Here is a 24,916-nt window from a genome sequence, read left to right as displayed (position 1 = left end):
ATAAGTCGCGCATGGAGCGACAAGAGTCGTACTTTCCATGAGAGTGACCGAGCACAGGAGAGGCTCCACAGCAACCTACGTTATCTTCACGTTCTTATGCACTGCAGCGTTCTAGTCCGGAGCGGGTAAGCTTGAAGTAATCATCTTCAAATCGATTGAAGTCTGGTGATGAGAAAGTAGCGCGCTTTTCCGAAAATGTTTTCCTCTTTCTGCCATCTATGTGAAGCGAAAAATAAAGCTTCAAAACGTTTTGGGTAGTAGATCACTGCACTAAATACGTATACAACAGAGCCCCCTGGATGTCTCCTGCAAAGCATCCAATGTGTACGCAGGAGATCAATTGTCTTCATTCCGGGCATATGAATTTCTGACTTCAAACTCACATAGTACAATCCCGACTCCAGCTGCCAATCTATAAATCGCGAGATATCGTTATCTAACGAAAACACAACTGTTAAAAGAAGAAATAAAGAAAGAAGGGGGGGGGGATAACCCTATAGCGCATTACGCCCCTACAAACCTGTGTGCTGTATAGGCAAAAGTATTAATGCGTGCTCAGCAAATGTGTGCCCGATCTCACTATCGGGCACACATAGGAACCAGATAACAATAACAAAGGGCAGTTTTCAAAGACAACGAGACAGCATTACAGAGAGGCAAGACTCCCATTAAGCGACAACCAATAATAATAATAATAATAATAATAATAATAATAATAATAATAATAATAATAATAATAATAATAATAATAATAATAATAATTGGTTTTCGGGGAAAGGAAATGGCGCAGTATCTGCCTCGTATATCGTTGGACACCTGAACCGCGCCGTAAGGGAAGGGATAAAGGAGGGAGTGGAAGAAGAAAGGAAGAAAGAGGTGCCGTAATGGAGGGCTCCGGAAGAATTTCGACCACCTGGGGATGTTTAACGTGCACTGACATCGCACAGCACACGGGCGCCTTAGCGTTTTTCCTCCATAAAAACGCAGCCGCCGCGGTCGGGTTCAAACCCGGGAACTCCGGATCAGTAGCCGAGCGCCCTATAGCCACTGAGTCACCGCGGCGAGCAGCGACAGCTATCAATTAAGCGCATTTATCGCAATAAGCGCAATTCTAAACCGCCAGCCGGCAACAGCGGATGCGCAGGTGTGGTTTATGGTATAACGCTACGCTGAAGTGTTCACTTCAGCGGCGATACAGAGTTGCTTAACGATTTTAGAATTGCGCTTATTGCGATAAAAGCGACAACTAACAATTAAGCGCATTTATCGCAATTCTAAAATCGTTAAGCAACACTGTATCGCCGCTGAAGTGAACATTTTAGCGCAGCGTTACCATAAACCACACCTGCGCATCCGCTGTTGGCGGCTGGCGGCAGAAGTATAAGGTAGCGGTATACGACCCTAAGATGCAAAAACTTCCTATACTAAACGCCCACATGGACGCATTAAAGCCAGCAGCTCCGTGCTAAACTTGACTGCGCTGCTGACTTCTGCCTGACTTGCAGTACATTTGGCGATGGGCAACAAGTTCCGTAAGGTTGTTTTGCAGCATTTGCGACGATACGTGCTTGTGCGCGTTCATCTGGCTCCCCTCACAGGCCGAGAGCCATACCGCGCAGAAATAGTGAAAAGAAGTAGAAGCACAAAGTCGCCCAATAAATAACACACCAGGCAGTCATTGCTATTCGCAGGAAAGCCATAAGACTAAGGAGCGTCGACAGCGTTCAAAGAGCGCTGTGACGGCGCCCCTGAACAAGCTGTCTCTTTCGCTTGCCGGCCCTTTATGACAGTAACCGAATGCCAGCGTCATTTGTGCACGCGTACGACAATATGCGCGCACACACACACAATCGCGATCACGCTACGTCGAGACCGGGCTGTGCAAACATGCCCTTCTTTCTTGCCGATTCTTTTTCATTCATCCTCTTTCTACTCGAGCGCGTACACACAGAGGAATAAGTGACGGCCCACTCACGACTTCCCCTTTGCACAACCGGGCACTTCCGGCACACGACGCGCACGCGGTCAGAACGCAACGCAACTCAGTCACGAGTGAAAAAGAAACACCACAGCGTAAACAAGAAAGCGAGGAAGAGAGAGAGAGCAGAAAAAAGTAACAGAAAGGGACGGCACAGCCGGAGACAGGAAGGAAGATGATGCTCACCCGAGACCTTCATCTGCTTCGCCTCCGTATTGCGGTAGTTGTGGGCGGCTTCTTTGATCTTCTTGACCCAGAGCAGCCTGCGCACGAACGGCGTATACAGGAGCGGAACACCGCGGACACGTATACACGCACAACTGTTCCGGAAGCTGTGTATTCCATGGTATCTTTCGAAGGTCAACTGCCTATGGCGTCTGCTGAACCAATACCGGTGCGCGTCAAATGAGCCATAAAATAATCCCCGTAGTTTTTTTCTTTGTAGTTGTCATTCATCCGCAGAGTTTACAAAACTGGCACGTGCCCCACTGAACGGCAGCCTAGTGCAGCTGCGTGTCGAGTGCTGTAGGGACAAACGCTACCTTGTACTTACGTCTTTCAAGTTACATTCGAACATGTTTCACTTACACGCATACCTGCTACAAGTGCGACATGATTACTATCGGACTGACAAAATAACTCTGCTCAATTCTTGTTCGTGGCGGAGAAGTGTTGGTTGCCATCTTTCTGGCTAGTGACACCAGTCGCAGATCTCAGAAGAACCAGCGCAAAGAGAACAACGGACAAGAAACAAGGAGGACGACACGGACAGAAGCGCTGAGGCCTCCTTGTTTCTTGTTCTTTTTTGTGCAGGTTCTTCCGAGATCATGGCTTACCAACTAGCCCAACAACAAGTTTTACCAGACTCAAGCTGCGCAATTTATTATTTCCACCCGTGGAAATGCGTTCTCCTCTCCGCATCGTTACATTTCGTCACAGCGATTCCCCAAATCCCAAAATACTTATGTCTACCATTTGTGGTTACTACACCCGCAGAGGTCTACAGCGTATTGCTGTATTTGAGGTTTCACGCCCTTACAGCACGCTCTACGTTCAGTAATTTTCTTAAGCGTGGCCTGCATGCAGCGTTGTTCCGGGCGATTCGCGGGCGTCGACGGCAGCGAAGCGTTTTTTTTTTTTTTTTGCCGCCGGAGAGGACGTTTTTGCCAAACTGTCGGGTTCTGGCGGAACAGAAAAAAACGCCGACGCCGGGAGAGGGCAGCGACAAAGGGCCAATGCCAGCCAGAGCGGGCGGATCCACGCCGGCAGAGAGAGACGTGCTCGCGAGCATTTTGCGCGCGACAGCCAGCGGCTTCACTTCCGTTTCCTGCGAATCCGTCTGATTTCAGCATGGAGGAAAAAAAACTTAGGAGGGAGCGCGACGCCAAGCGGCCAGCCTTTGCAAGCCAAGCGCTCGTGAAGCCGCTCCCTCCCCCAATTTTTTGCTCTCCCAGTCAGCCCTTATAGTATTTTGGTGTTGGTACGTTTTAGTGCGTGCGTCTGCGCGGCCCGTGGCGCGGGCGTCTACAGCAAGGAGGTCGATCTACAGTCAGTCTGCCGCGCTAGTCCGCGCATGCGCGCGCCCAGCGGCGCTAGATATCACCGCACGCGATCACGTGGTGTGGTCGAGGGGGGGGGGGGGGGGGCGGGACCGACTATTCTTTTTAATGTATTTTTACTTTTTACGACTAAGCTTTAAGAGTCTCGCCTGATGCTCCCTCCTCAGTTTTTTTTTTCCTCCATGGATTTCAGTGGGGATGGGGGTGGGCGCATTGCACAACTGGGCGCCAAAAAAAAAAAACGCCTCTCGGCTGCTGACCATGCGGGAGTGAATTCGTCGACGCCGGCGCCGGGCGCGCGACGCGATTTCGCGGGCAAAAAACGCCCCATGCGGGCCACGCTTTATATCTATAGCATGCAGTGAGGGCGAGCATCGTCGGGGCCTTTAATTTTATGCTTCGTAAAGCACTACACGGTAGTCGGCCTATACGGAGTGCACACAGGGATACTACCACTGTTGGCACGCGCCCACTAGCGACAGTAAAAAGGGAGAGAGAGAAAGGTGGCGCACTTCTCGTTGGCGTTGGCAGCGCGGAAGACGCTCCGCGGGGCGTCGGGAACCGATATCTGGAAGGTGTCGTCCGAAGGGCTGCCCCCGTCCGAGCAGTCTTCCACCAGCACCGTGTTCAGGAACAGCGGCTGATTAGTCGACCGAGAAAAAAAAAAAAGACACAGCGGAGAAACCTACGTGAGGACCGAACAACGCACAGCGCGGAGACGCATTAGCGTCGAGATATGCACCAGGCTACCGGGTGGCTGCTGCGCACGGTGCATGCAGTAGCAGGTAGGGCCCACGCTAGTAGCTCTCTTTAGCACTTGGCCAGTCCGCGGGCGCGAGAGCTTAGGCAATGACGCCCACCCGCCGTTGGGGTATATATGCGCTCCGCAGGAATCCACCTGGTCCGGTATATATCTACGCTAGTACGCCACCCCAATATTCTTACCGCACATTTGCTACGTCCGGCCCAGAACATTCTGAAAGCCTTCGAAAAGCGCGGTCTCCCCAGCAGTGAAAGAAGAAACGCAAAGGGGGAGGCAGCCAAGTAGCGAGATGCGCGATTACGGAAACACAAAAAATGTCGTCGGCGAGAGGAATTTCCTCGTGCAGTCGAACACGCCCATTCCCCACCAGCCGCGTTTGCTCGCGCCACCGCTTTTTTCACACGTGGTTGCGTATCATGACAAACATATCTGCACTGCCCGTTCCAGCGGCTGCCGTCACGTGACCGTCAGACAATGGGCCCCCACCATTCAACCGACCAGAAGTACTGTCGGGAATGTGTCGATACAGTAATGTTCCGCATGGAACGAGAGACAGGACTGGGCATGTTAATATCTAGCAGGCAGAGGCGACGGCTCACGCAACGACCTTGGACACATTTTTATCGCCTCATTCCTCCTATCTCCACGGCCACACCAATCAGCTGAAATCGCCGATAGCTCAGCGATGCACTGCGGCGATAAGATGCACTGGCCCCTTGCAGTGAAAATAATTGATAGTTGCACATCGTGCTGTTGCCACCGTGTCGGTTCACTTCGACTTCGTAGCTGATGGCTCCAGCTGCTACTCTTACCTCCTTCGTCACTCGCATCGCCACCACCAGTTGCTGATGAACGCTTCCTCAGCGCGCAGCAGCTCTTGTTCACACTGAGGGTATGCGCCGACGACGCTGCTTTGTGAGTCACCCTTCCTACACACTGCTGATTGCTGAAGTGCCGCAGGACATGGGCAGCCGTAATTAAAAATTCCCCAATGAGCACAGCCTGAAAGGAGCACTGCGGTGGTCACCCGTAAAGGAGCTGGCTGCGCGTTTCAGTTACAGGAATGCATGTGTTCGCTGCAAAAAAAAAGTGCTGTACTTTCTCGTTTTCCACGGCTTCTGCACTCCGTAAACTTCCCCGGCTGATATACTTACTGCCCTCTTGACGAAATACCCGCCGCGGTAGCTCAGTGGCTTTGGCGTTCTCCTGCTGGTCCAAAGGTCGCAGGATCGATCGCCGTCGCAGTGGCCGTATTTGGATACAAAATACAAAAAAGTCCGTGCCTGTGCTATGTCAGTGCACCTTAAAGGACCCCAGGTGGTCTAAATTCAATCCGGAGCCCTCCACTATGGCGTCCACCTTTTCCTCATTGCACCAAAAAAGCCTGCAGTGTCGCGCAAAATAAATTGCAATTAGTGTAATTTTTGCACTAACAGAGGGAAAGTAAATGAGTAATAATTTCACATAACGCTGGTGTATGTGTGCGCGTGCGTGCGAGCGCGAAAAAGACATCATTTTAAAACCAAGGAAAGCATGAGGGAATATTCTATTACTGTTTTTTTGATTGAGGGAAAATACTGAAGTTGCGCGTGCGTGCGAGCGCGAAAAAGACATCATTTTAAAACCAAGGAAAGCATGAGGGAATATTGCTATTACTGTTTTTTTGATTGAGGGAAAATACTGAAGTAATACTTTAGATAACCATTTAGATAATCCAAAGTACCCGAATCCTTCTTTCCCCGCCATCGGATATGGAAGCTTCACGGCTGCTCCTGCCTGACGTTACGAGAACTGCAATCGTATCCGTAGGCCTCCGTGTACCCGCCTTCACAAAGCTGTTATTACAATTCCGTTTCTGCGTATTTGGTGTACCTAACTTCGCCGATACCGTGAACGGACGCTAAAAAAAATAGAAACAGTAATTTTCGTAACTCGTTTACGGAGCCCCTTGCGCATGTAGTGGTTCCTAGAGGAAAGCCCATAGGCTTTGGAAGCTCGCCGCTGTAACGATAGTCCTTGTAGATGGCAGTGCCTGCTCTTTTAGCAACATTGGGCGGCAGTAGCCATATTTGTTCCAAGCCCGGCAGCGCGGGCAGAAGGACGCGGTACTGCGAAAACCTATCCAGTGACTACATCCCCAGCTGCCCTCTTGTTGGGTCTTTCTGATCGCGTATTCGGGCACACCCTAACGTGGCGGGAGAGCCCTCTCGCAAAGGCTCGGCCGGTGTTTCGAAAGGTGACCGTGTACAGCCACTATGGGAAAAGCGAGTATAGGGCGGGGCAGCCGCACTCGAGGCACAAGCACCTGCTTGTAGAGCTTGTAGGTGGCGTTCATGGCCTTGTCGGACATGAACACGTTGGTGACCCGGCCGATGTCGCGCGTCGGCTGCGCCAGCAGCAGGAAGTCGTTGAACAGGAAGCCGATAAGCTCCTTGCCGCTCTTCACCTGCGCAAGGGGCAACCCAAAGGTCAAGCGGCATTTCGATGCAGGAGAAATGCAAAACAGCTGCGCAGCGAAATTTCAAGGCATGTTAAGACACTCTAGGTGGTCTAAATTAACCCGCAGCCCTTCGCAACGACGTCTCTCACAGCCTAGGGTGTTGCTATACAGATGAAATCCACTGGACAATCAAACTTACAAATACCCTGCCCGCGGGGCTTGATAAACAGGTTGGAGCTCATTTTCCAGCGGTTATCTGCAAGAGGCGACGAAAGTACATGCTTGGACTGGGAATCTCTCCACTCTGATGTGAGTTGAAGGAGTGTACGATGGGGGGCTAGTTGGTAATCCATGAACTAAGAACGAAAACCACGCAAAGGACGATACACACGTCCTGTCTACTTCTTCCCTGTGTATCGTCCTTTGCGTGGTTTTCGTTCTTAGTTCTGATGTGAGGTCTCCTTCTGGGCTGTCAGCACGTAACAGCCTATGCTGTCGCCAGCGCGAGACGTGTGTACATATGGCTATGGCCTCCCGCATAATCGCACGTGCCTTGGTGAGCGAGCCGGAGTGCAGGAACTTCCTGGAGCCCAGGATGTTGGTGAGCGAGTTGAAGACGAGCTTCTCGGAGATGCCGTTGCACTGGATGTGCGCCTGCGCCCACTCCAGGTGGTCGGCGTTCTCGCGCTCTTTGACCGCCTCGTTGATCTGGCCGCACAGCTGCTCGGCCTTCTCCAGCGCCTCGTCCAGGTAGCCCCGGTCCGGGTGGCTCTCGTCCGTGTACTCGCGGATCTGGGCCCATGTCGCGACTTTGTATCAAGCAGCGGCTACCGGGCAGACAACTGAAGTGCGCCACTGAGAGGCAAACATTAGGAAGAAGGGGGACACGGCGTACCTTTTTGATCATGAGAGGATACTTGGTCATCCTCTGCATGGGCTTGAGAAGGAAACTCGTGAACGGCATGCCTCGCGTGCGCGGGTTCTTGCAGAACTCCTGCAGCAGAGCGGAAAATAAGATCACGAAGCGGTTCGCCACAAGCGTCGCTTAATTCAGCTTCGACATCGTTAATCCGATATGGGCGAAAGACGCACCCTGGTGAAGGCTTTGAAGCGAGGGTCGTTTTCAGATCGCTGCTGAATGAAGGCCATGGACCGCACTTGGCAGCTGCAGAACCTCACGTATGGATTTAGGTAAGGCAGCTGCACAGGGCAGAAGGGACGGAATGAATGCAGCCCCTTTATTGGGTTTTCTGTGCGTGCGCGTGCTGAGCAACACACGTAGCGTCGCCCAAGAGGTTTCAGAAGCTGACCGCGAAAATATTTGTCGCCGATTTTGAAAAACATGCCAGTTAGTAATGAGTCACTATGGTATTGTACGTGAAGGGTACTTTCCTCGCTTCGCGAAAAGCACCAGTTTGACTTGTTTTTCGCGTCAGTGTACAGTAGAGAGGAAACCAGTAGCTTCGCAGGCGCAGAGAAAACGGAAACATTTTAAGAAAACCGCGATAAAGAAAAAATTTAGGGCTGGACTTTGTTTGTGCCTCTGCTGCACTTCTTGTCCTCCGTTGTGATCACAACCACTACCATTCTGAAATTCTGGCCAATCGTCCACGGCGACCACAGGCTAGTTAAAGCATTAGGAAGCAGCGGTATGCTTTTTCCCCCTTTTGCGGTCTCACCGTGAGACAGTAAACCAGTCTCCCGCTTTTTTACATAGGCTGATATTTTGCTTCGTGACCATTTTGAGTGAAACTTGGTCACGCGAAATTTAGTCAACGCGTGAAATAAATTCTCAAACACCGCAAAATGCCGAGCCACGCAATAAGAAGGAAAAGAACGAGAAATGCGGAGGAAATAAGAACCCACGGCGAATGTTATACAGACGTTTAGCATAGCGTGCACCGCCACTGCGCATGCGCAGGTCTAAATGCCTCTAATAAAGGACAGGAAAGACACGCGTCGTGCAGGTGACTCACGTGGCCGCACTTACATTTTCGCAGAGGATGTCTCCGATCATTTCAATCACGCCACTTTCGCTCATCCGTTGGCGCACCCTAAAAGACCTGGCAGGCAGAACAGAGAAAGACAGACACGAAACTGAGCCAACCATGACCACTTACGTGAATGCAAAATCAAGATCACCTGCACACAGTTTCCGTTTCAGGAAACTTGACGGGCGAAATTTGGCGAAAAGGCAATGTTTGACGGAGTTTCGAGGAATTTTAAAAAGCGAAACTGTCTCCCTTTTTTCAAACTGGCGGAGTTCTCAAGGTGCTACAAGGAAAAGGGGCCTGAAACAAGGAATTTTGGGTCTCATTGAGGGAATTTTTGGTTACGGCGTGGAACATCACTGAGTCAACGATTACTGCTCAAGCATAAGCGAGACATATTCTTTTTTTTTAATTACTTCTCCTCTAAACCCATGATCGCTTTGTACATTTTCCGGTTCGATGCATAAGCAGAAATAATTTGCTTCTTGAGTGGGAAGCAAGTGCCTTTGCTTTTCTCATTCTTCTTTCCGGGGTAGGAACGCGCTGTGTCCCTCAAGCATAAGCGAGACATATTCTTTTTTTAATTACTTCTCCTCTAAACCCATGATCGCTTTGTACATTTTCCGGTTCGATGCATAAGCAGAAATAATTTGCTTCTTGAGTGGGAAGCAAGTGCCTTTGCTTTTCTCATTCTTCTTTCCGGGGTAGGAACGCGCTGTGTCCCTCTGTTTTTTATTTTTGTGTGTCTGTCATCGAGTTATCAAACCAAATAATAAACGACAATTGTAGTAATTTAGTACCACTCGCACCTGCACACTGAATACGCGAGAAGAATCGCTCTAGCTGCAACGAGGGAAACCGAACCAGCCTCCCCTGCTCACTTTTCCATGGCTCCGCACACGAGCACAATGCGCCACACAATGCGTGGCCGACAGCAGCGAACCCTGATGGCGACCGCACGTGTATGACCCCCCTGACATTCTTGTAGAGCGCGCAGTGTGGGTGGCAATCGCATCGTCGCGAACTCGGTACAAACGACGACTGCAGCAAGTGGCGAAGGCGACCCCGTCCAGCACCGAACAAAGGCCGCCACTGTCTCTCACTTGAGCATCTTGGTGTTGCTCATGATGAGCTCGGGCCAGTTCACGAAGATGAGCTTCACCTCAGCGTCAGACAAGAGCGACGACTGTTTCATGGGCCGGTAGAACACCTGCGGGGTACGAGAGAAAGTGCGAGGCCATTGACGACCGCCCCGAAGGCACAGATCGACACAACGCGGCCAGAGACCATCAGCATCCCCCTCCAGACCGCCGACCCGGCTGCAGATCAATTTATTTTTCTACCTCTTTGTTTTCCTTAAACGTTGCCCAATGGATGCAAACGCGATGGAGCCAACAAAGGGTACACAAGCGAATCCGAAGGCAGCAACCTTTCCCTTAAGGGACGCACCTCCTTGACGAGGGTCAGGTCCTTGACGTAGTTCTCCTCCGTCGAGATGAGCTCGTAGATGTGGCCCTGGCGCTTCTTCTCGCGGGTAGTCAGTGATGTGCTGAACAGTATGTCCTGCAGGGTGCTGCCTGGAAGGCGACCACGCACGAGAAAAAGAACATTAGTCAGGGGACCGACGCGCCGTTACAAGGAACTGCGAAAGTGCGTGGCTGTTTGCTGTCCGCGAGTAGGGCGCCTCGCCTTAGCGCCGAAACGGCACCCACAGTGCTTGCTATTCTCTCTCTCTCTCTCAAGCGAAGACGCCTACTGGTGTCTTTAAGATCTAATGCGGAAAACGGCTCGCTGTATACGTTGGTGCTCCTACATACCACAGCCAACTGGTTCGGAATGTGTTCGAGGCAAGTAATGCCACTTTGTGGTGCGGCAACATATCGAAGTGTACTTGGTGTTTCGGATCTTTATATTGTGAATGTACACATCCCACTGACGCACTTTTCATTAAGCCGAAACTAATGCGTCGACTCGTTCACGTCAGCGATGCTGAGCAGTGAGCAAACCGCATTTCCACTGGCACATTTCTCTAGGTTGGCATTTGAAAACTTGGAGGGCAGGGTTATAAACGGGCGTCTTACAAACGAAGAATATATGACATCTCACAGTTTGTCATTTCGCGCCACCGTTAACGGGACTATTAGGGCCCCTTCCCGCAGTGAACAGGCCAACGTATAACAGTGACAAGAGTCACAGACTTCCTTCGTCCTGACCCATAAAGATAGACATGCAGCCTAGTCAGTTCGGCACGAGCTTAGTGTTCAGCTCAACGGAGACAGGGGAGAGACAAGTCACAAAACACGCGCTTGTGTTGAGGCCTGACTTGCCCTACCTTGTCCGGCACAATGCACAATAGGGTCCCCGATTCAGACAAGAAATCATCACATGATTTCGCGCTCCTGTTCCAGGATTTCCGTTTTTTTATGCTTTCATTTGCGGCAATTACTTTCGAACAACCGCGTTTAAACACCGAGTGGCAGGTGCGTCTAGCTCCTGTCGGTAGCCACTACCGCTCCGTCCAAAAGCGCCGTTCGTATTTCGCGCCACACACAAGCGGGACGAAAAGCATCCTGGGAACGCCTTGAGAAACAGAATAAGAAACAGTGATAATCCTGCACCACGCGTCCAGTACCGCCATGGTGAATTTACTGTTCGCTGATTCGGCCTCTTGAGGCGGCGGCTCGGATGCTGGCCCGCGGTCACCGTCGGCTGCGATCGTTCAGTATGTACCGCATACACTACACTGCCATTTCCAGTGGCGAGCAGCGCGAACGTAAGCATTTCCTGGTATGCAACGTACTGCACCGGTAAACGACCTAATTCTCTCGAGGACCAAATTTTCGCGTTTTTCGCGAAACGCAAACTCGCAAAAAATTTGTCCCGAAAATAATTTGAACAAAATGTAGACCGATTACTAAGCAAAAAAAAAAAAAAATCAGAGAGAGCACCTATTTCCGGCTTTTTAGGATTTCTTGCAGTTTTACGCAGTGACATTCTATGCTGAGTATGATGCGTATTTTTTATGTAAGCGGGTGTTTAGGTCGTGGCCGAGTCTGCGGAATTCGGCACGTGTTGCAGTTACTTCCAAAAGGCCCTTTTACGGCAACGGTAGCATTTAGCGTGTTTTAACTTGCCTACCTGGTGCGGGCAGGGCGACTTTATTTTTACCTCTTTTTATTTGCCCAATCTAAAGCACATCTATACCGACGACTTCCTTCCGTAGTCGTCCTCGCGAGAGTGGGACAAGATGAAGTTTTGAGTTACGTCATCGCGTTTTCAGCGTCCGAAAACTTGCTCACGTACAGGGAAGAGGGAAGCACTAACGGCGAAGCCACTCGATCCTGCTTCGCGAAATATTCTTAGACTTCGAATGAATGCGAGAAATTTTGAGATCGCGAAAAAAATTGTTTACAGTACACGGTAACCAAGCGATTGGCAGAACAAGCCTTGGCCAGCTCGACAGAAACTGCTACCGGAACCAACAGCGTGCAACCACTGGTATATAGTATAGAGAACTTACTTCGCTTTCCGCAGTGACGCTTCAAATAAGCTACGAATCTTATGCGCGTTAATGTGAAGCCGGGCAGTCGAACCTCCGTAACATATTCAGAACTGTCACCACTCCTTGCTGTCGTCGAATGCATGTTTAATATACAGTTAAAAAAAAAATAGACAGTCGCAGAAGTTAAACCAACCGTTAGGATTTACAGTCATCACAAGCTGTGATATGCACAACCAATAAGGTAACAATACTGCGCAGAACCATCTCTCTTCGCCTTTCCCTTAGATTTGACAACTAGCACGCCCCACAACCTGCACTGCGAACTATCGCCGACCCCCACTCGTGCGTTGCTGGTCGGAGTGGCCACGATGCTCAAACTGAAATACAACAGCTTGTGACACACAGCGTTCTTCTTCACAACGCTCTTTCTCATCTTTCTTTCAGACGAACGCCACGAGGACGACGATGCGAAGATAAAAACCTGCCCCACTGCCGCCCTTATTCGTCCGTTTATCTTCTTTCTCACTTCGATGCAATCTGCAACTCCGACACAGCGTCGAATGCCACAAATAACATCCAAGCGCCAGCAATGCACGCAGACGACACCACGTCAACGACCTCCGGCGGGAGACCAACAACGATGTGCGCAAGTGTCCGCGAGGCATCATCGCTCCCGCGCCTACAATGCGCCCCTGCATGCGTGAAGGCGCGCAGAGACACGCAATTGCAGCGCCTGCGGGAGGCCAACTGCTCCTCGCCATTTGTCCCCGAGGTGCCACTTTTGGAGGCATCGATCACCCTGAGCTCCGCGCGGGGAGGAGGCACGTTTTCCTGGATGCGGAAGGCGGCGGCCTTTCCAGTGGCCTGGCCGCCGTCAATTGGCGGGAATTGAGTTCACACGGCGCGACGGCGAAGAGAGCCCGCGTGGCGCGCACGTGCCCGAGAATTGAGGCTCGACGCCTCCGTGTGTAGGGGGGGAGGGGGGAGGAAAATAAAACAGAGGGCCGCATCTAAGCAGCCACCATGAACGGCGGCCCGCATGACCTGTCCATAACGACCACGGCTGGATGTCGCAACCGCAAGCTGCGAGCAAGTGCGTTCATCACAAGAAGGGCGGCTTCCTTCGCAGCTACCAGGGGCGTGTGTTGCGAGCCCGGAAAGAGGTAAGACGTCTGGTACAGAACAGGGTAAGAGCATTCGCGTTTTTGCAATTCCTGGATATGTTTATAAAGGAGTAATTACTCACAAGCATCCACCCGCAGCCATACGCTACAGGAAAGCTATACATCTACCACAGTTCCCGCATCGAGTTGATCAATTCGCACTCGCCCTACCGTATGCTAGCCGTACCGGTTAGGTCAGTTGGCAGAGCGACTGATCCGGCGAGGCGGTGGTCCGGTTTAAACCCCGGACCAGGACGATTTTTCCTTCAACTACCAAGTTCCTGAGAAAACTGCATAGCTTTCCTTTGTAGCCATATGGCTGCACTCGCGTGGATGCTAATGAGCAATTACTCCTTTATTACAGACTTGCTCCACTTTGGGCATTTCCCCTAAACATTGGTTCCGAATATGTTCCGAGCCTCGCCCTCCCTTGTCTGTTTTTGTTGTATAGTACAGCGATCTTCAAGAGAAGGCCGTTGCATCACCGAGGTTCTTATCCTACTCCAGTACTGCACGCTCATTGAACAAGAAATGCACGCAATTGCGGCAGTTCTGAAATGCTTGTTCCAAGTTTCATTCCATGCAATGAGATACCAGTGAACGCATCCGGAGTACTCCTACGTTCCACATATATCCGAAATAATGTGAACTATAGCGCTAGTTGCGATTGCTCTAGGCTCGCCTGAAGAATGGCTGTAACCGTTCTCGCTCCAGTGCAAGCGCAATTGGTGTAGAGCGCCACCTTTCATCTTGAGTGACGTCACGCTCTGTTAGAAGGACGGGGAGTATTATTCGTACGGTGGTACGTGCGCCTTGCTTGACGAGGAAACTGCTGGTGTTTGGTATTTTTGCCTGGAGAACCTGCTTCAGAACTTCCTCCTCAAAACATCATCAGCCTGACTATGTCCGCTGCAGGACAAAGGCCTCTCCCACATCTCTCCAATTAACCCTGTCCTGTACGTGCCAGCTGCGGCCACTCTATCCCCGCAAATTTCTCAATCTCATCTGCCCACCTAACTTTATGCCACCACCTGTTCCGATATAGAAAGGTTTAAACGGACACCGAGAACAAATTGAGTTGGCCTGCATCGATAGACTACCGTATTATAACGTCAGATACGCTAATTTCACCGAAACCGGAGCTTTTATAAGAAAGAAAAACTGGAAGGAACACTCCACCTTAAGACTGGTTCACATGCAAGTGACTGAGCGAATTGAGCGATTGAGCGACGCTAGCCCCTCAGGATATACCATGTATGCGGATTCAGTAGAGGCTATACGCGCAATTCATACGGGTCGGATTCCTGCACAACTGCGGGATGATTCTGCAAAAAGCTCTCGCCAAACTACGTCCCGACACTGTCACACTGAGGTGGATTCCTGGTCACGCTGGAATCCCAGTCAATGAGGTGATGCATGGCCTCGACCGCAAACACCGGACGCCTGGGATCCCCGTCCACGCGGTACATTACCTCCACTACAAACAAGAAATCTTCACTAAGACAACATTAGAGAAACTCTTCGTACACTTCCTGTTCCTGACAAATCTCTCACCACCACGCAGCTATGCAGTCGTCGACGCACGCACCATCATCATCATCATCAGCCTTACTACACCCACTGCAGGGCAAAGGCCTCTCCCATGTCTCTCCAATTAACCCTATCCTTTGCCAGCTGCATCCACCCTTTGCCTGCAAACTTCTTAATCTCATCCACCCACCTAACCTTCTGCCGCCCCCTGCTACGCTTACTTTCTCTTGGAATCCCCTCCGTTACCCTTAAGGACCAGCGGTTATCTTGCCTTCGCATTACATGCCCTGCCCAAGCCCATTTCTTTCTCTTGATTTCGACTAGGATGTCATTAACCCGTGTTTGTTCCCTCACCCACTCTGCCCGCTTCCGATCTCTTAACGTTACACCGACCATTTTTCTTTCCATGGCTCGCTGCGTAGTCCTTAACTTAAGCTGAACTCTTTTCGTTAGCCTCCACGTTTCTGCCCCGTAGGTGAGTACCGGTAAGATTATGCTGTTGTACACTTTCTTCTTGAGGGAAATTGGTAAACTGCCACTCATGATCTGCGAGAATTTTCCATATGCGCTCCACCCCATTCTTATCCTTCTAGTTATCTCCCTCTCATGACCCGGATCAGCTGTCACTACCTGCCCTAAGTAGACGTATTCCGTCACAATTTCTAGGCTCTCGCTGCCAATTGTGAACTGTTGTTCCCTTGCTAGGCTGTTGAACATTACCTTGGTTTTCTGCATGTTAATTTTTAGACCCATCGATCTGATCTGCCTGCCTAACTCATTGATCATGATTTGCAGTTCACCTCCTGAATGACTCAGCAAGGCAATGTCATCAGCAAATCGCAGATTATTTGGTTATTCTCCATTTATTCTTATTTTCAACTGTTCCCAATTCAGGCCTCGAAATACCGCCTGTAAACACGCGGTGAACAGCATTGGCGAAATCGTGTCTCCTTGCCTGACGCCCTTCCAAACACGCACCATACACACCATAAACTACGCGTGAGCGGCGTCGGCTCTTCCCTCGGCTACCGACACTCCCCAGCACCACTGCGGTTCCGAGTGGGTGTGCCGCCGCGAATGGAAAAACGGCCCTTCTTCCCTTCTTCTTTCACTCCCTCCCTTGTCCCTTCCCTTACGGCGCGGTTCAGGTGTCCAACGATATATGAGACAGATACTGCGCCATTTCCTTTCCCCAAAAACCAATTATTATTATTATTCCATCAACTATCGACGCTCCCTTGAGCGCTGAGTGTGCGGTTGAAAGTAAACAAAAAAAAATTGGCTGTGGTTTAGCTCTGGTTAACCCTAGTTGAATTGCGAAAGCTTCATTTCCTCGGCACGTCGTCTACGCAGCGTCTCATTCCGACGCTCTCGAGAACTCAAACTGGTCTCTTCCGCAGTTGAAGAGTCACTCCGGGACGTGGCACGACTTCTTTTAGCCGCATCTTCGTTACGATGCTTCTCGAGTCGTGCGGCGCGCTCTTCTGGCGCCTCTTGAGCGCGTTGTCTCTTCCTTGCTTCGTTCTGTCGTTGTTGCGTCTCTTTCGCGCTCTCCATAACGACAGTGCACTGCTGCTGCTGATAGGAAGAAAGAAAAGGAAAGTGCACTGGCCTGCCTACTGGCTCAAGGTGAGCCACGCTCGCTGGCGCGTACTGAAAGTAGGAGAGTCAAAGGATAGTATAGCAAAGATAGAAGAAAAAGCGCGCGCTAATATGCCCAGGGCCGATCCCGGAGGCAGTGCAATACCGGGCCGACCCGTGCCAGAGTGCTGATGCGAAGAGCGTATATATATGTACCCCCCCCCCCCCCCCACCCCCACCCGCGAGGCGGCACCTCCTCTCCATCTACTCCAGCGGCGCACATCTAGTGGAGCGAGCGGCGACGGCAGCGGCGCCATCTGTTGGAGCGCGGCTGCGGCGTTGCTAGGCAACCGCGGCTCAAGGTCAGGCCACGCGCATACGGCTGAAGTGCGCGACGAGCCGAAGTGGCTCGCTGGCTGGAGTAGTAAAGCTTTCGCTTTAAAAAAATTGGCTAGGGCTTAGCTAAGGTTAAGCCTGGATATATCGAAGCGAAAAGATTCGGTGATGCTTATGGTTATGCTTTATTATTTAGCATATGGATATGCTTACGGTTTAACTTATGGATATGCTTTGTGATTCAGCCTATGGTTATGCTTACGGTTTAACTTATTGATATGTTTTGGTTAGCTCATGGTTATGCTATATGTCTTTCTTGTGTAGTTATGCAAATTGCTTATCAATGATATAGACCATAAGTTATGCAGGATTATTAAACTTCTAGCCGCCGCGGTGGCTGAGTGGTTACGGCACTCGGCTGCCGGCCCGAAAGACGCGGGTTCGATCCCGGCCGCGGCGGTCGAATTTCGATGGAGGCGAAATTCTAGAGGCCCGTGTACAGTGCGGTGTCAGAGCACGTTAAAGAACCCCAGGTGGTCGAAATTTCCGGAGCCCTTCACTACGGCGTCTCTCATAGCCTGAGTCGATTTGGGACGTTACACCCCCATAAACCAAACCAATTATTAAACTTCTTTATTCATCATTGTTGGGCACATTGTCTTGCGATTTCTGTACAGCCATAAACACAGCTCGATGATCAGAGTAGTAGCAAGCGGTTGTTATTGAATGTTAAATGTGCACGCCTATTCTCTGGCAAGCGGTTATATAGTCGGCCTCCGCGATAAACACGCGCTTGCGGCGAACGTCAAACGATGACGCATAGCGCGCGGCAGTGGCCACCTGCGCCGTGCGTGACTTCACTCGTGCTCTGACATACGCCGGCTCGCGCGAAGCGCGGTGTTGACTAGCGTAGTGAAGCTTTTCGCTTCAAAACTTCGACGACGCCTATTAAGAGCACAACGCGAATGCGTTATCGGGCCGCCGCCGCTTATCAGCAGACACAACCTGCGGCCACGTGTGGGGAGTGCGCCGGTGCGGTCTGCTGCTTATCGACAGCCACCATCGGCCGCTTCGCGCGGGATAGGGATGCCAGTTCTGCGCGTTGACATAGCAGCTGCTTAAGACCAGCACCAAGAGCGATGCAACGGTGCCGCGCTGCAAAAATGCAACCGCGCTGTAGCATGCCTGAGATGTCGTTTGTCTCGCCTTTATTTATGGTGCGATGCTTTGGTTTCGATTTTAAATCGACCCCCCACTTTGGATTTTCAAATTTTGAAAAATAGGTCGACTTACAATCGTGTAAAAATACGGTAAATAATGTTCCCTTTCATAGTGCCACGGCCGCTCTATGGAAATGTGTCATCGAGCGGCCGTCGTAGTGTTCGCTGCGTCATGTTTCGAGTTTGATATTCGTCACCATCTGTAATGAAGCAGCATTCAGAATAGTTCACTAGCAGCCAGACTGCAAAGAGCAACAGGCGCACAATCATCGCGTGCAATTCTTTCCCACTTTTAAGCAGAGTTTTAGCACTGTGATATGCGCTACCGCAGCCCGTTTACGCAGGGACCCAACCGGGCTAGCATAATGGCAGGTGTCCGCCTGCACCTGCCCCTAAGGGATCACATGCACATAAGACTTAACATGCGCATGCGACGGTGCTGCCATCTTTAAACTCTCCTACTATCAGCACGTGGTAGCGATTGTGGCTCGTCTGGAGCCAGTGAGCAGGCCTGTGCACTTTCCTTTTCTTTCTTCCTGGCAACAACAGACAGACTGCGTGCCATCTGTGCGCATGCGCAGATGGGACACCACACGGGAATGGACCGTGCTACACTAAACCTCTGCTTTACTGAACTATGCTACACTAAAGGACTGCTTCAAACCTCGAGTGACAGACACTGTTCATGTCTTCCTTGGACGTTTTCAGCAGGCCACGAACCAAAATGCCTCCGAGTGAAATAGCGCAGGCACCTTCAGAAAAAAAATAGTGATACAGCTGCGAAAGGAGATGTACGCTTTCATGCTTTTCGGTTTGTAGAACAGCGATGAAGACATGCATGAGATAACGCAAGCACCCTGCACCTGTACTTTCTCTCCATGTCTTGCACTTACCTCAACGCTGTGCTCGACAACATAGAAAGTACCTTGGGCAAAGCAACTTACGAAGTTGTGCAAAAAATCGTGCCTTCAGCATATATCGAGGAAAGAGGTTGAGTCACTGCGAGTCAGTACAACTAGTCGCTGTGGCAGCAAGTCGGCAACGTCCCGACCCTACTAGGCTGCGGCTTCTATTTTACAGCGACAGCCGTTAATGCCTCGTTCCCCATGCGTCTATTGTCTTTCGTACAGAAAGCAAAGCAGCGAGGAGAGGCAAATGCAAGCAGCGCGGTGGGTGACTCTGCTGATTGGCCGGCATCAGGCACCTACGAGTATTTTACCCGTTGCTTTGTGGAGGCGAAGGCACTGCCCAGTGGCGCAGCACCTGCGACCACAGCACCGATCAGCGCAGGCGCGAAGCTGCGCGCTCCATTTTTGTTGCCAACAATACGCCATTTCGCCAGCGAGCCATTTCAGCTCGTCGCGCACTTCAGCCGTATGCCGTGGTCGACGTGAGCCGCTGTTGCCTAGCAACACTGCAGCCGCGCTTCAACAGATGGCGCTGCCGTCACCGCTCGCTCCACCAGATGTGCTCCGCTGGGGTAAAGAGAGAGAGGAGGTGTCGCCTCAGTGGATTCCAGTCATTATGGAGAGCGCGAAAGAGAGGCAACAACGAAAGAACGAAGCGAGGAAGAGACAACACGCTCAAGAGACGAAAGAATAACGCGCCGCACGGCTCAAGAAGCGTCGTAACGAAGATGTGGCTAGAAGAAGTCGTGCCACGTCCCGGAGTGACTCTTAACTGCAGAAGAGACCGGTTTGAGTTCTCAAGAGTGTCAGAATGAGACGCTGCGTAGACGATGTGCCGAGGAAACGAAGCTTTCGAAATTCAACTAGCGTTAACCAGAGCTAAACCACCGCTAATTTTTTTCTTCGGGACGGCACCTTCCCTCCACAGTGCAGTGCTGAAGCGAAACACAAAGAAGCTCTTAGAATGGGTGTGATCCTTTGCCCTTTTCCAGCGAGCCAAAAGACAGCATCTCAACACTCATTCTGTAGCAACCGAGGCAAAACGCCGTCGATGAGAATTCCGTGCTATGTGCTCTGCTGAAGCGGACGCAAGTGAAAGCTGAGGGGCGATGAGCTATCCCTGAAATTCGTTTTTTTTCCCCCCTCTAGACGCCATCCTGTGTCTGCCTAGAATGCGGAAGTTAAATAGCACGCCTTTTCTCCTAATGACCTCCTCTTACACAGCTCTTAGCCCTTTCTCCTGGCCTATATGACTACCATCCTTCTGCCACTCGCTTATCTGAAAACGCAGTCAGCAGTGCAAATGTTCGGTGCTCATCTCCACAGGCCATGACACTTCTGTCCCAATGGCTGAGCCTCTTGAGCGCTACTCGTTGCTTGGGTAAAGCCGCATGCTAGAAAACTTCTCGCATAGAGCTTTCCATGGATATCGCGTATATGCGGGCCATTGTCGTTACCTTTGGGGTAACATCACAAATTTACCACTCTTTATAAAACAACGTGCGCAGTTTCCTTCGCGGTCAACCAAGCTTGCACCGGCTGCAATTATTTGCCTTGCAGAGCGAACCCATTCGGCCCCTATATTTTGTTGGTCCTAGATTTCTGGAGCATGAGCTGTCAGCCGTCGCAAGGGCTTAATGTTTTATAGAAGCAGGTGACCCGTGACAATGTCTTCGAAAGCCTTTATTATTGCTCCAGGCCACGAAGTGTGTACGCAGCTGCCCCAGCGGCAGCTCGTGAGAAGCCGGTTCGGCACGACACGAGCAGCAAGAGTGGATGCCGTAACAGATGCACACAGCGAGAGGCGCTATCTTTTTAGGTACGCTGACAACAGCCCCTAAACAAGGAGACTACAGCCAGAACCCTACTCTTTTTTCGAGACGCACTTTGGAGAGATCAAAAAGGAAGAATAAGGTTGATAGAGGGCCCTGACGTCCCGTCCCACAAAGCTGGAAGCAAGGATGCTAATCCATCTAGACCCGCAAACACCTCCCTCCTGCTTTCACTGTTATTTTGTTTTTACCACTGTCATCTGCCTCTGCTATGTCATGCCGCCTTTTCGACAACAATGCTGTTGCTAGATCTAACTTACCAATACAGCTGTCATGACTTACTTAACATTCTCCCTTCTCCATATACTTTTGACAGGGAGGTGGCATGGATGCAGATGATGTATCGGAAGCTGAAGCTCTCTACTCCGAACTGCTTCTCACAGTTTAAACATCTCTAGTGCCAAATAAGACAATATTTGGGATTAACAACCTTTCATGTTGCAAAGTGCCTGCAATAAGTGAAAACCGCCATTACCTACAGCTGGGCTGAAAATCATGCATAGCGTTTTGGTACACCAATGGCACTTCAGCATGGTAATCTTCAGCAAAAGGCCCTATTGCTTGTACTAGTAAATCAGCAAGCACAGCAACTTCTAAATCCATTTATATCAAAGGAATGTAGACTGTAAAATGCAGCCAACATCCCGAGCATCACAAAGCTGCATACCAAAGAATTAAAGGCCTGCTACATTATAGTACTGCCACTCTATGTACATACGAGAAAGATCAAAAAATAAGTGTTACCTAACATGCTATTGTTCGTCCATCATAAAAATGAGCTTACAAGACAATGTATTGCACATGCAGCCAAACTTTCAAAGCATCTCCATAACAGCGCAGCTCACACTTCAATGAACCCCGGCAGGTTTAACGTTGCTGCATGACATGGTGGTTACGCTATTGCACAACGTGCCCTTTTTGAAAAAAAAAAAAAATGCGGCGGTATAGCTATCACAAGCATGCACTGCTCATACCTGCTGCCAATAGCACGAAGCTGTTAAGTGTTCATAGTTAGTGGTGAAATGAAATTGCCGCAGTGTGGAGAAATCAGTCGAACTGAAAGGAACTGCCTGCTTCACCACATGATTCACTACGGGTGCCGACAGTGTTCAAGGGGCTGTTGTCAAATTTGGTATTCACATCCTTGCACAACAGAGGACAATATGAGTAATACGAGAAAATCAAATTGAATCCTGAGTTCGACAAAAAGCTATTTTGTGTTACGGCATTCACCTTACGTGACACGTGTACAGGTAGAAAATAAATATTACAAGTCAAAACAAGACACTTGATGAGAAGTGCACTCTGCACTGACACAGAATACAGATGCTCTTCAACCCAGCGGACCACAGACTGGCTTTCGTAATAACTGCCCAGCTAAGTCTTCCAGCAAGCATCATTTGAACAACTAGACTTGCACCACAGCCAAGGCTGAGGGCGATTCCAACTGAGCAGCCATGACAGAACACTCTGAACACACCTGGAACAGCCGATGGTAGAAATGTAACAGCAAACATGACTCATGTTACATGCTCCTCAGTGGTTGGACTGCAACAGAAAGACCCCATTGAACAACAAGCAGAGGAAAGTTTAAGTACTAGAACTAAACTTAATGTGCAAGTGACGTCAAGTCATGAACACTACTTAACAAGGCTTCCACTGATACAGCTGGAGTCTGTCTCCAGCACTTCACAGTTCCAAGAGTGATTCACAGACACTATAGCAGAATATTTTGTACTCAAACAAGTATACCACTAAATGAAACATTGTTCAGGAATTTCACTGTACTGTTCAGGTGTAATCCTGCACCAACACAGTGGCCGTACACTGCATGCAAGTATGGGCATCAGTTCACTCTCAATGCCTTGGAACTGTGCAGAGCTGCGCTTGCAGTTAATCACGATGGCAAGACGGGCGAGTTAGTGATACATACGTAAGTGAAAATACTCGTATTTTGCGCTATTTTCACTTAATTTTGCAGTTCATGCCAATTAACTTTGCAAAGCCACTCTCAAAACATCATCTAAATATAGGGGACCTGCGCTGCCCAGATGGCACTGCAGTTGTTTCATTCGGTGACTAAAAACTACAGCCGTCAGCCGCTTGGGCCAATACAAATGTGAGAGCACATTCTGAACGATTAGAGGCCCACATCTGGCTGATACCATTCATTGCCCAGGTTCTCTCAGCATAGCCCAGACAGCTGATGCACGGCGCATGTGGCTTCGACAGAGTGCAGAAGCTCATGCCAATGAACGTATGAAGCTGGCTTGGAAAAGCACTAGCAGTGCAGCGAAAACTGCTTGCTCCTCCCGCTAGGCGTGCAATCAACATGGCAAGCTTCAGCGCAGGTTCCCTATATCCACCATTAGTCTTGATTTCAATGCTAGCTATGCACATTTACAGTGCTGCATGTGGGATGACAACTTAGCCTTAAATAAAAACAGTATCACCTGCATAGTGCCACCTAGGACATTAATCTGGCCAACTGATAGCCATGTTACAATCCTTGCTGGACAGCCAACAGAAGGCCAAATTAATTGGTTGCTATGTGGTATGTGGAGTTTAACATCTCAAAGTGACTCACGGGCTATCAGAAACACCGTAGTGGAAAGTTCCAAATTAATTTACACCGCCTGGGTTTTTGTATTCAGCCTTCATAAAAATGTGGCCGCAGCGGCTGGGGTTCGATCCTGCGACCTTGGAATCAAGACCTGAATGCCAAAGCCACTGAGCCACCACGGTGGGTCCAAATTCATTCTATTAGCATGTAAAACCCCGAAGAAAGATCTTGTAATGCCCCATTTCTTTGCGCATCTTACAACAAATGTAAGGAGGAATGCATAAAGGTTATACACGGCCCCTCAAGCACGAAGGCTTAGAGGATGAGAGTTGGTGGTTTAACGTGCGCAACAGCAAGGATGAAGCTTTGCCAAGAGAAGAGTAAATGTGGGAGAACTAATATGACCACAGTGTGTGTGCAGACGATGCACACTTCAAAGTGAGCAAAATTCAGGCGTTTCACAGGAATTTAAAGGGTGACAATAGAGCCCCCAGAAAAATTTATTAAACATCTCTATGCAGCTGAAATAAGACAAATGAAAAAAAAAGCAACAAAACAGTGTCCAACCCGCTTACTTACATATCTACAAAAAACATCTTCCACATTTCAACAGTAACCTTGCACATAAACAACCACTCTGGCAGAGGCCCAAAGGAGCAAAAGAACCTTTCATAAATCAGCAAAGCTTCTTTCACTTCATTTTTGATTAGCAGACACCTTCACAACTAGCACACTAGGAAGGCTAACGCGCATATGAAACAAGCGACGCAAAGTGCGGCTACACACCAACGTTTCAGAGGTACACAGTTCATTATGCAACTTTAGAAGGGCGATTGCTTGAGGACAGCACATGGCTAAGCACTAGATAACTGCCTGCACAGGGTACAAATAAATATACACGAGTTGAGTGAACAGCCATGGAGGTGGGGTAGTTCACAAGGAGTGTATTGGACTGCGTACAATTCAATAGAACACACATAGTACATCTCTCTATCAGGCCTCTGACAGAAGCATCACACAAGGGCCCCTGGAATCTACTACTGCCCCGAAGCAATCATTAGTCTTTGGAGAGGAAAGTAGGAAACCAGTTCATGCATAAATTAGACAGGACGCACGAGAAGAGGTTGCAGCACCTCTCAATGCTAGATGAAGAACATGCACTGGAAAGTGCTGCAACAGCGTGTCTGTGCATCAGTTGTGCAAGAGCTACTTGCACCTTATCTAAGCAGAAGGAATGCTGTGTCTATATAAAAGCATGATTAAAAGCCAGCGAAATGCTGCCCGGAAATCCAATAAGCTCAGCTAAGTGACCAAGGCAATGTATTAGTTGAATGTGTACAAAGCCAAATATGGCCAACTGGTCATTTAACTATGATTGCAAACAAAGTAATAAGGCAGTTGTACGGTGGTAATAAAAAAAATTGCACTATTAAGCTTAGTGGCAACAATGTGTTTAAACAGCCTATGATAAGAAAAATGGTTACGCATACAGCCAGCAGCACAACAGGTCAGATCGGGCTCATAAAATAGGCACAAATCAGATGCTGAAA

General features: G+C 49.8%; 2 protein-coding genes across 9 annotated transcripts in view; one reads left to right on the top strand and one right to left on the bottom strand.

Annotated features, from left to right (window-relative positions):
• The window catches only part of LOC144098322 (uncharacterized), a 77,118-nt gene extending 63,914 nt beyond the window's left edge, over positions 1-13,204 (top strand). For 2 of the 3 annotated variants that reach the window (XR_013307172.1, XM_077630869.1), the window contains exon 3: positions 12,678-13,204. Coding sequence is in view for 1 of the 3 variants with exons in the window: in XM_077630869.1 (XP_077486995.1) it covers positions 12,678-13,125 (448 nt within the window). In the remaining 2 variants the exon portion in view is untranslated. Of the gene's footprint in view, positions 1-4,192; positions 5,216-12,677 lie in introns of those variants that run through there. The other variant, XR_013307170.1, reaches the window with a different exon arrangement.
• Dap160 (dynamin associated protein 160) overlaps positions 1-24,916 on the bottom strand; it is an 84,672-nt gene that overhangs the window by 12,866 nt on the left and 46,890 nt on the right. For all 6 annotated transcript variants that reach the window (XM_077630862.1, XM_077630863.1, XM_077630864.1 and 3 more), the window contains 9 exons: positions 10,181-10,308; positions 9,835-9,941; positions 8,731-8,803; positions 7,833-7,940; positions 7,636-7,734; positions 7,293-7,532; positions 6,606-6,746; positions 4,050-4,177; positions 2,165-2,241 (listed from right to left, as the gene is read on the bottom strand). In XM_077630862.1, the coding sequence (XP_077486988.1) occupies positions 2,165-2,241; positions 4,050-4,177; positions 6,606-6,746; positions 7,293-7,532; positions 7,636-7,734; positions 7,833-7,940; positions 8,731-8,803; positions 9,835-9,941; positions 10,181-10,308 (1,101 nt within the window). The remainder of the gene's footprint in view (positions 1-2,164; positions 2,242-4,049; positions 4,178-6,605; positions 6,747-7,292; positions 7,533-7,635; positions 7,735-7,832; positions 7,941-8,730; positions 8,804-9,834; positions 9,942-10,180; positions 10,309-24,916) is intronic.

Source organism: Amblyomma americanum, chromosome 7, assembly GCF_052857255.1.
Source record: "Amblyomma americanum isolate KBUSLIRL-KWMA chromosome 7, ASM5285725v1, whole genome shotgun sequence".
In the NCBI taxonomy this organism is placed as follows: Eukaryota; Metazoa; Arthropoda; class Arachnida; order Ixodida; family Ixodidae; genus Amblyomma; species Amblyomma americanum.
Note: the sequence above shows the minus strand (reverse complement) of the source record. Positions and strands in the feature narration are given on the sequence as shown.